General features: G+C 48.8%; 1 protein-coding gene across 1 annotated transcript; it reads right to left on the reverse strand.

The window, feature by feature from the left end:
- Window positions 1-1,975: 1,975 nt before the first annotated feature.
- Window positions 1,976-9,296, reverse strand: Nrip2 (nuclear receptor interacting protein 2). Its single transcript, XM_038319258.1, has 6 exons — window positions 8,963-9,296; window positions 5,197-5,346; window positions 3,881-3,963; window positions 2,581-2,693; window positions 2,323-2,375; window positions 1,976-2,068 (listed from the first exon to the last, which is right to left on the reverse strand). Exons 1-6 carry the CDS (start codon window positions 9,149-9,151, stop codon window positions 1,976-1,978), a joined length of 681 nt encoding a protein of 226 aa, XP_038175186.1. The 5' UTR covers window positions 9,152-9,296.
- Between the last annotated feature and the right edge of the window lie 2,356 nt (window positions 9,297-11,652).

Raw genomic sequence — 11,652 nt, forward strand, 5'->3', positions numbered from 1 at the left:
TGTGTGCCTGTGTGTGCACCTGTGTGTGTGCAGAGGTGGAGCCCAGGGCCTTGCACATGCTAGCCAAGCACTCTGCTATTCAGCTGCACTCTGGCCCTGCCATATTATAAAATTGTTTTTTTTGTTTTGTTTTGTTTTTGTATTTTTGTTGTTGTTGTTATTGGTTTTGGTTTGGTTTGGTTTTTCGAGACAGAGTCTCTCTGTAGCTTTGGCACCTGTTCTGGAACTCGCTCTGTAGACCAGGCTGGCCTCAAACTCACAGAGATTTGCCTGCCTCTGCTTCCTGGGTGCTGGGATTAAAGGTGTGTGCTACCACCTCCCAGGCCCAAGCCTTTGACAGATTTTGGCTAGAGTTTATGTGTGTGATATGTGGGTACAGATACATTTTACCCATGCACACATGGGTAATGGAGCATAGAAGCCAAAAGAGAATGTCCAGTCTCCTGCATTTTCTCTCCGCTTTATTCCCTTGAGACAGGGTCTCTCTCTGGACCTGACGCTTTCTGCTTCATCTAGCCAGCTGCTCAGTAAGACAACTGATTGCCTGTGTCTGCACCGCACAGTGCTGGGCTCACAAGCATCTGAGCAGCATATATATATATGCATATATATATAATATATATATATTATTTTATGCTCATTGGTCTTTTGCCTGCATGCATGTATGTTGGTGTGAGGGCATCAGAAGTCTTGGAACTGGAATTACAGACAGGTATGAGCTGCCGTGTGGGTGGTGGGAACAGAATCCTTTTCCATGGGTCTGGGCTTTGAATCCAAGTTCCCATGCTTTCATGGCAAGTGCTCTTCTCTTTCCCACTAAGGCATCTCCCTAGCCCTCAGGGCTTTTGAACTAAGTGAAATGGAGTAAAATAAAATGGAGAACGTCAGAGTCCTTTGTTCACAATGCAGGTAAATATTGATTTGTTGCAATTGTATGTGTGTAGCACACGTGATGTAAACTGTACTTCACAAGCCTGTGTTCCAGCGTGGGAAAGGAATGCCATTCACACTTGCCTGTGGGTCTGAGGGCGGAGATTCTATGGGCTCCTGGAGGTGAGGAGGAAGAGACCAGAGAAGAACATGACTTAGAGAAACAGTGTTTATTCAAATGCAGAAGCAGGCTAAGGGCCTGCCCTGGGCCAGGTCTGCCACTACAGGAGCAACAGGAGACAGACTGGGGAAGGAGCATAGGTCTCGAAGCAATGTGATGAGAAAGTCAGGATTGAGACCAGGTACCATGGCACTTATGCTAAGCCAGCCTGCTCTTGAAAGTAAAGAAAGTGAGGCTGTGTCCCGGCTCCTCTTTGGTCTCCCCTAGGCTTAGTATTTAGTTCCCATGTAAAAGACCTGGCTCCCTAGTTTGTGTTAGATATATCATTGTCTCTCTTTCCCTAACCATGGTTTGAGAGCCAGCCCAGGCAGAAAGACACTCAGACATCTGCAACCCAGAAAGGGTAATGACTAAAAGCCCCCAGCTCAGGGACTGTACCTCCCTAGACAGACAGCCCCACTTGCTTAGCACTCCCACCCAATGATAAACAGATGGGGGCCGGATCAGAGGGCCAGCTGCCAGGGGCGCCGGGAATCTGGTTGTGATCGATAAGCCGTAGAGGTAGGAGACTAGGGGTAAGGACAGTGGAGGAGTGCTTGGGGTGGGCTTCAGGAAAGTGGAGGCAGCAGGTAACCTTGACCCCCACAGCCAGGAGAAAGTTTAGAGCCCATTTGCTATAGGTTCTTTTCTGTAACTAACTTGACTGTGCTCTTCGGAAGGGATAAGAGAGTGGGGAAGCCACAGAGACTCTCAGGAGGAACTCCTGGGATAGAAGGCAGCTATGGAGAAGCAGAGACGGGGGCGGGGGGGGGGGGCAACTGCAAGATCAGGGTGGTGAAAAAGAGACAGATGCAGTAATGTCCCACTCCACACCACTCTTCCCCTAAGGCACAGTGTCGCCCTAGGGACTGGCTGAGACAGTGGTCACTGGCCAGGCTCTTGGTACAGAGGCAGGAAGGGCAGCTCCGAGAAGGGGGCTTTCAGCCGAAGCACTCCACGGTCCAGGTCAATGCAGCACTGCCATGGGGACCCCGAATGTGTTGTCACCTCCCTGCCAGCTCACACATGCTCCCCTTCCTTCTGCCTCCCCTTGCTTTTATGCCCTGCCCCTTCAGGAAGGAAACCCATTCTCTTGATTTTACTTTTGGGGCTAATTAAGCAAGTTCCAAGTTTTACACCTCTTTGTCTTTCTCAGCAGCCTGCTCTGGGCTGCCGCCCTGAGCCTTCTACCTCTTCTAGCATTTTGGGGTCACCAAGCATGGGTGTCTTACCTTGAGGGAAAGTAGAGTCTGCAGACCCAGGCAAAATTCAGGGCTGTCCACGTCTGCAGGAACCATTGGAAAATTAGGTTGCATCTGTGACCACTGATGACCTCCTCTGAGTACTCATCCCTTTCCTTCCCAGTCCACCCCAGCGTTGAGAACAGCAGGGTGGGTAATAATCTGAGCATCTTGGGATGGTGTGCTGACAGGGGCCGCAAACCTCTACCTCTGTTCTGCTCAGAAGAGGTGAGAGGCTGGAGGGCTTACCTACCACCTGGGCCGAGCATGCCACAGTCCCCTGGCCCAGCTGTAGCTCCAGCTCTTCTACCTGACTTGGTGGCCCAGGTGCCAGGTCCCCACCTGGGGCTTTTGTGACCTTCCTGTGGTTAGAAAGCAAGGGTTATAGCCACCACAGTCCCCAATCCCAGCCCCCCACAGTTAAAAGGCCAATACTGATCATGCTCTCAGTCCCCGAGCCAGGGGAGATATAACCCCTTCCTGCTAGGGCGCCTGACCAACTCCCCCCCAACACACACACTTTTAAAAACATAATATGTACTAAGAGTTTGTATGCCATCAAGTTTACACTTGGTTGTAGGTTCTGTTTGGCTTGGTGGGGGAAGGCTTTTTTTTTTTTTTTTTTTTAAACAGTCTTGTAGAGGTTGGGCTGACTCAGCTTATGTAACCAAGCTGGCCTTGGGTTCCTAGCTCTCCTTCACCCCCAGATGTTACAGGTTCGAGCCACCCATGTGGGATTCCCCTCTGTATGCTATGGTTACCATTAATGAATGCAGAAAACTGCTTTGGGTCTATAGCAGGGCACAATTTAGCTAGATGAGGGGATGGGGGAGGCGGGAACTAAACTGAACGCTCGGAGGAAAAGGAGGAAAAAGGCGGAGTCAGAGAGAAGCCTTGTAGCCCCACTGAAGACAAACACCAGAACTTTAGCCGATAAGCTACAGCCACGTGACAATACACAGATTACTAGAAATGGGTTAAGATATGAGGGTTAGGCAATACACAGATTACTAGAAATGGGTTAAATATATATAAATATATAAGGGTTAGCCAATAATTAGCTAGAGCTAATGGGCCAAGCAGTGTTTTAACTAATATAGTTTCTGTGTGACTATTTCGGGGCTGAGCAGCCAAAAACCAACAAGCAGCCCCTTACAAAAAGCCACCAGGCCCAGCAAAATTCACTCCATAAAAGTGCAGTTCCGAGCTAGGCATAATGGCACACACCTTTAATCCCAGCACTTGGGAGGCAAGACATAGGAAGTAAGACCTTGTCTCAAAAAAAAAAAGTGCAATTCAATGCTATTCAGTAGTCTGTCAGTGCAACCATCTTCACTAGAGCTTTTGAAGATATGTCATCACCCCAAAAGAAACCCTATCCTGAGCCCAAGTGTGGTCTGTAGTCTCAACCCAAACCCACACGCAAGAGGCTGAGACAGAAGGCTGTTGAATTTGAGGCCAGTCTGGGCTATATAGTGAGGCCCTGTATCACAAAACAAAACGTGGGGAAAGAAATACGGCTGCCATCCACTGGTTTGACCACTCTTACCCCAGGCGCCTGAGGCATCCGGCAGATATCTGATTGTGCTGCGTCCCTGTGTCCACAGCCACTCGAAGCATCTGGTCCTGGCACTAGAAATGAGAGTGACGGATCCATGAGTCCCCCAGGAGGGATTAGGTTTGAACACTTGACTTTCTGGGTCCTTTGATCCTTCCCTTTTAGAGATGGGTGGAGGGAATGAACAAGTTTCCAAAAGGGAATCAAAGGAGCTGGATTCCACACGGTGAGATCACTGAGTTGAGAAAGATCTGGGCCAGAATGGAAATCTTATTTGTTTAGAGGAATCCATGGGAGGTCGAGGGACCTTCTCCTAGTCAAAGGGCTGCAAGTCAGGAAGAGGCTAAGAAGACAAAGTTCTGCACACTCTCAGATTTGGGTCACCAAGAATGGAAACGGGAAGACAAGCTCACTGCCTTGGGATCCTGACAGGCATCAGGGCGAACACTTGGATACATACACATGAGGGAATAGTTTTCTTGTTCCAAACATTTATTGAGCATCTACTACATAAGATGTATGGCTAGTAGATACTTTGGTGAGTGCCATCCTCGGCAATGTCAAAGAGATGAAATATGACTCCACATTTTAAGGTCTATAAAAGGATCATGAATTGAGTGCCTCAGAGCTTGGGGAGGACAGGGAGCTGATTCCTGTTGGTCAGAGAAAAGCTTTCTATGAGGAGGCAGCTTCTGAGTTGGGCCTTAAAAAATAAGAATGTGGACAAGGGATGGCTGGAGATTAGGAAGTAAGATTTCTGGGCAGAGAGGCAGTGGACACTTACTGGAATGTTCCACTAGCAGGAGCTTTGGGGCTGCAGAGATGGTTCAGTAGTTAGGAGTGTTTGCCACTCTTTCAGAGGACCTGAGTTCAATCCCTAGATTGGGCAGCTCACAACTTCCTGCAACTCCAGCTCCTGGGATCCACCAGCCTCTCTGGCCACTGCGCACACACACACACACACACACACACACACACACATGACATCACAAACATACACATAAATTTTAAAAAGTTTTTTTTTCACCTTGGAACATGAGCCTTTTGTGCCCATGCATACATTTCCAATGTGTACGGTACAGTAAAGGAGACTCACATATGTAAATAAACTTTGATAAAAGCACGGGAGCATAGTACTGCTGATGGATGGTCTTATTCAGAGAAGACAGGCGAGACAGACAGGGAAGCGGATGCAGGGACAAAGGAGAAAAATGACTTCGCTCCTTTTGGCTGCTGAGGCAGTAGGGAGAGCTGGTAGAGAGAGCAGGCTCAGCAGGCAAGGAAAAGGACCCCAGGAAGCCTCTTACCTTGCAGTTCACAAGAAGAACTGGCCGCTGTGTCTCACTGGTCCTGCCGCTGTCGTGGCTGGGGATCTGTGCCTGCACCAGGGGAGACTCCCCCTGAAGCCGCCTCTGGTTTCCCTCCACCAGGCGTCTTTGGAGCACACTGTGTGGCTGCTGGCTCCATCACAAAATAGTGAAAGCAGATCTAAGCCCAGGATCCAGACTACATGCTTCCCTATCTTTATACCTTGCAAACCACAAGATGCTTGCTCTACCCCAGCCCAGAGGAGCAGTAAGAGAGTAGCTGAGGGATGGCTCAGAAGGGAAGAGCACTGGCTGCCTTTCTAAAGAACCTGGGTTTGATTTCTAGCACCTACGCAGAGGCTCATAACTAATTCCAGTATGGTGCAAGTCTTGCATTAACAGAACAGGTCATCCCAGCACTCGGGACACGATGGAAAGAAAATCAGAAGTTCAAGGTCATCCTTAGCTATGTGGAAAGTCTGAGGCCAGCAGGGCTCGAATGACTCAAATGTAATTTTTTTTAAGATGTAAGCGGAGTGTTCAGGGTAGAATAATGAACCATCATTCTTGACCTCTCATCTGCAGCCACCCTCATCCATCCTATCACTGCCTGTGTTCTGCCAGCTCAGCTTCCTTTCTTTGAAGGGATATCTGATGTAGCCACACTCCCACAATTCTCTTGGGCCACTGAAACCTTTGTCCACTCACAAAAAAAAAAAAAACAACCCTGCTTCCAAGACTTGTCTTTCTACACTAACTTAGCTAAAGCCCTGCTGCTCACAGTCCTGAAGTCAACATATATAGAATTTTAAGACACACACATACATACATACATACATACATACATATAGGGGGAGGGAGGGAGATGGATAGAATTAGATGATAGATAGATAGATAGATAGATAGATAGATAGATAGATAGATAGATAGATAGATGATAGATAGATGATAGATACAGATGTAGCTATAGATAGATATAGATATAATCTTACGTGTACAAGTGTTTAGCCTATATGAATGAATGTGTATCATATGCATGCCTGTGCCCATGAAATCCAAAAGAGGGCATCAGATATGCTGGATCTGGAGTTACAGATTATTGTGAACTGCCATGTGTGTGCTAGAAATAAAACCCATGTCCTCTGAAAAGTGCTCTTGACTTCTGAGCCACTTCTTAGCCCTAACCAACAGCTTTAATGACATTCTAAAGCTATCTATATGCAGAACCTCAGACCTCCTGAATCAAGAATTTTGTTCTTGTTTTGGTTTTGGTGTGAGGGTTTAAACCCAGGGGCTTGCTCCTTCAGGGCAAATGCTTTGCCACTTAGCTGTTCTCCTAAGCCCCTGAGTCTTTGTTTTGTTTGTTTTATGATGAGATCTTACCTGTAGCCCTGGCTGCTCTGGAACTAGCTCTAAAGACTAAGCTGGCCTTGAACTCACAGAGATCCACCTGCCTCTGCCTCCCAAGATCTAAGATTAACGATGTGTGCCATCAAACCCACACACTGTCTCCCAGCTCTAGTGACACCACTCCTCTTGCCCCGCTAGCCTGTTTCGCCCCAGGCTCCACTCCTGCTCACCTCTCTGCAGAAACCCCTCCTCCCAGTTCTCATGGGGTCAGGCTGAGTACATGGCTCCTTACACTTTATCGAGTATTTCGGCCTTGATTCTCATTCTGACTCCACCTGCAGGACTGGCCTCTGGATTACTCTGTCCTCCCTCTTCTCAGAGCTCATTTGGTCGTGATTCTCACAGATGTTATTTTTGGATTTCACCCCCACCACAGCCTGGAAAGGCCTTCAAGTTAGATCTGTCTTGCTCATCTTTCTGTCCCAGGACCTAGTTCAACATATAAGTGCCTCCTTGGCTTGGGGATTTGGGGTGGCTCAGTCATAGAAAACTTGTCTAGCATGCTTAAGAAGCCATACCCAGTACTACAAATAAAGGAAAAGGAAAAAGACACAAAATAAAATGGTTGGTTTTAGTCTGGTGTGGTAGCACACTCTTATAATCACAGCACTCAGGAGACAGAGGCAGGAGGATCACCACAAAGATGCGATCAGCTACTTAGTTGATTCCAGCCTGGTCTCTATAGTGAAACCTAGCTCAAGAATAAAATACAATTCTGTTTTTTATCAACTCAAAAAAATAAATAAATAAAATGTTGTAAGCCAGCCTGGGATACATAGCACAATCAGGCCAGCAGGGCTACATAGTGAGACTCTGAAAAAATTTTAAAAAGTTTCCTGGAGAATGGCTATAGTCTCCCAGGCTCCACACACTCCTCCACCTGACCCTGGGAGCCTGGGATTGTTTTTCCACCCTCGGCCTCATGAGACCCTGGCAGCGAGTTGCTAGCTCTGAGAATGTGCAGCCAGTTCAGGGCCCGAGCAGTTCCCATGCCCTTCTTTCTGCTGCGACTCCATGCTCCTCACTGTTGGAAGGGGTGTGCCAGAGCTATCCCAAGCAGGGAGACAAGGCTCCCAGGCTGTTGCTTCTTCATCCCTGAAGTCACAGGAGCTACCTACTATGGATCTGTGCAGGTGCTAAGGCAAAGGGGAAAGGTGAGGAGCCGTGGCATCAAAAGGCTCGGCCAGCTACTCTGAGTGCCAGTGTCCACAGGGCAACTTCTGGACAAGACAGTGGTAGGGATATACAGAGAAGCCTGAGGCCCAAACCCCTGGATGCCAAGGAACCTGCAATCCCTGTTCCTCAGCTGTCTCCTGTCTCTTTGGAGCTGCTGGGATGAGAAAACCCAGGTGAGGAGCAGAACAGAAAGGTAAAGTCAGGCCAAGCAAAGCAACAGAGCGATGAGTTTGCCCCCAGGGAGAAGTGGCTCCCACAAAATGGAATTCAAGCCAACTCAAAAGCTAAATGGAATCAAAGCCAGAGGAGTCCCAATGTCATTTCCCACGGGTTTTTATTAGCCAGGCACTGTCCCCGTGCTAAGGATGTAGAAGTCCAAGTGACTCTCCTTACCAGACTGATGCTCACAACTTTACCCCTTTATAATAGAGGAGGAAACCAAGGCACTGATCATAACTTTCTGATTTACAGTCAGAATTTGGTTCCAAACAAGGTGGCTCCAAAGCCCATGTTCTTAATCAATATATCTCTGGGGATAAAGACAGCATGCAGCTGATCCTGAGCCCCTCAACTCTTCCTGGTAACCCCAGAGCCCTTTCCCTCTGGGGTCAGAAGTGCTGCAATGGTTTGGAAGGAAAAGACAGGAGGACACAGACATTGAGACCGATGGTCCAGGTCAGAGCATGTGAACCCTGATTGCCCAGAAGACCCTCAATACTATGACGCTAGGAAAGAGGAGGAAAGGGGGTGGGGCAAGTCTGAGGAATGAGGCAAATTCACAGGCTGCTTTGAAGGAATCTAAAAGCAGAGAGTCATAACCCTCAGCTGACTAAACCTCCGTGCCTTGCTGTCCTCATATGCCCATTCCACAGGATTCCCGGGTCCTCTAGGCATCTACTGAACAGCGTAACTCTCCGTTGTCCCCAGGAGGAGCCTTGGGGCTCTAATGGGGGGAAAGAGTGAAAGCTGAGTTATAAGCCCAGGGACCCTCAATGCCGCCAGTCCAAGAAACATTCCCAATGGAGGAGCTGGGGAGGGTTGGGGGGACTGCAAGTTGTTGGAACCATCTTTCTCATCTGAACAGGAGAGAGGACTCTGAAGGCTGAGACGCTACCCTGTATGTCACCTCCCCACACCCCAGACAGGACATGGAGAATAGAGAAAGGACCAAGGGACTCACCAGGTCCTTGGAGGTGCCCAGCCTCTTGAGGCTGTCCAGGGGCAGCAAGTCAGCCGAGTCCTTGTGCAAGAACTGGGTGGCCTGTTTGAGCCGGCGCTGCTGGCTCAGGTGGGCTCGGTCCCGAAGCGAGGCTTCCTGGCCTCTCCTGGAGTCTCCCTCATCTCTCCTGGCCTCCTGCCCAGTGCTCATGGTCCTCTAGGATAAGCAGACAAGGGTGTCTGGGAGTCCCTCTCTCCCTTCTCTTTGCTCCCAGCTCTCCTGGCAGCTTCTGCCTTCCTCTGTCTCCGGACTGCAGCTCTCCTCTGACAGGAGGGTCTCAGCGGGAAGAGAAGAAATAAATAAATAATAGGCAGGAGCAGCCGCGTCAGACACCGATTTCCAGAGACTGCTGTAGAGGGAGCGGAGCGAGGTTCCGGCTGGAAAAACCCAGCCCTGGAGGAGAGGGAGGGCCGGCAGGGCCTGCAGCTGGTAGGCTGCAAATCTTCCAGCTCTGGGGTCCTGTTCAGAGTGGGCGGCGGATGGCGAGTGCGTGTGTTGTAAACTGTCAGGAGGCTGTGCCAAGTCATCGGTGAGGGAGTGAGTGCCACTGTGTGGGGGCGCATGTTTGGTAAGCATGGGGAGGCAGGCAAGCATGTCCCAGTCCCTTTTGTATTTGTGGATGTGACTCCGCTGACCCCCTCCGGGTCTCTGGACAGTCAGCCACCCAGCTCTTTCTTCCTCCGCTGCCAGGGATGGAGGTGATGGCCAGAGAGGGACAGTAAGAAAGTGTCCTCCTCCAGACCTTCCTTGCATGGCCTCTCCCTGTCAGGTGGCCCCAACATCTCTCTCAAATGGCAAGGAGACCAGGAATGCTCTAGTGACACAAACCTCTGAGATCTTCCTTGTTGGAGGCTGAAATCCGAGTCACACAATGAAGAAGAATGCTGGAGAATGTTCTGGGCCTAATATGTCTCCTCCACTGGGTTAGTCTGTGTCTTTGCCAGTGACTCGCCTTGGTCTCCTCCCTGCCATGTTGTGCGATGTTATAGTGACAGAATCCAATCCAGGCCTGGTATACAGACCTAGAGTCCCAGCCACTTGGGAGAGTGAGGCAGGAGGATCACAGCTTCGAGGACTGCCCAGACTACAGAGCGAGTTCTAGCTTTCAACCTAGTGATATCTCAAAAATAAAAAGAAGAGCTTGGAGAAGCAGCTCAGGGCTTGAGAGTGCTCCCTGCCCTGATTTCCGGTAGCTCACAGACATCTGTGTGTGCCCAGCTCATACATGGCACACACACAAATAAATAGGAATAAAAATGAAATAAAATTAACTTCAATAAAAATAATAGTAAAAATAAAAAAATAAATAAAAAACGGCGTTGGGATGGGACTAGAGAGCTAGGTCATTGGTTAAGAGCACAAACCATGCATATTGCTCTTGCAGTGTGGTTCCCAGCAGCCCAGTCAGACAGCTCAAAACCCCCCCGCAACTCCAGTTCCAGGAGATCTGATGCCCTCTTCTGGACTCCAAGGCGCCTGTACCCGCATGTACATTTCCACACATAAAGACAAATGCACATATACATGTAAGTGAAAAGAGGGCTAGCGATGGTAGAATGTTTTCCTAACAAGTTTAGGCCCTGTTCAGTCTGTACTGTAAAACAGCAACACAAAAGCCGTTACAAAACCCGCAAATACCCAGAGGGCCAAGATGGAGGATTGCTCAAGCCCAGATGTCAGGGTCAGCTTGGGCAATAAGCTGACCAACAAACAATAGAAAATCATTTCTAGAGCTGGGGAGATGGCTCAGCAGCTAAAAGCACAGCTGCTCTTGCAGAGGACCCATGAGTGCTTGTAACTCCAGTCTCAGGGGTCCGACACTCTCCTCTGGCTTCCTCAGGCACCAGGAATACACAGGTCTCACAGATATAGATGCAGACAAAACATCCATATTCATAAAATAAGCTAATACAATTTTAACAGTCACTTCTAAGGAGTAATTAATCTCCAGTGAAAAACAGAAAGACATTTTCAGCAGCTCTCTGTAGGACTCTTGTCTCCCTGGTGGTGATTCTAGCCTTTAAAGAGTGCCACATCTCTCCATGGCTGTAGCATTTTTTTTTTTTTGAGACAGGGTCTCTCTATGTAGGTCTGGCTTTCCTGAGACTCACTATTAAGACTATGGTGGCCTTGAGCTCTGACTCTCTGAGTGCTGGATTTAAAGGTGTGCCCTAAAACACCCTGCTTTTTTTAAGGTTTATTTATTTATTATGTATACAGTGTTCTGCCTGCATTGCCTGCATGCCAGAAGAAGTCACCAGACCCTATTATAGATGGCTGTGAGCCACTATGTGGTTGCTGGGAATTGAACTCAGGACCTCTGAAAGAGCAGCTATTGCTTTTAACCTCTGAGTCATCTCTCCAGTCCCACATCCTGCTACCTTGCTTCCCTCCTCCTTTCTCCTCCTCCTCCTCCTCTTTCTTCTTCTTCTGATTTATTTTACATGTATGAGTATTTGCCTGCTTGCATGCATGCATGTGTAGCATGTGTGTGCCTGGTGCCTCAGAAGTCAGAAGAGAACTTTGGATCCCCTGGATCAGATGGTTGTGAACCGTTACGTAGGTGCTGGGAATTGAATCCGGGTCTACCATAAGGCAACAAGTGCTCTTAAGGACTGGAGCCAACTCTATGGCCCCTTCTGTAGCACTCT

The sequence above is a fragment of the Arvicola amphibius genome, chromosome 2 (genome assembly GCF_903992535.2).
Source record: "Arvicola amphibius chromosome 2, mArvAmp1.2, whole genome shotgun sequence".
NCBI lineage: Eukaryota > Metazoa > Chordata > Mammalia > Rodentia > Cricetidae > Arvicola > Arvicola amphibius.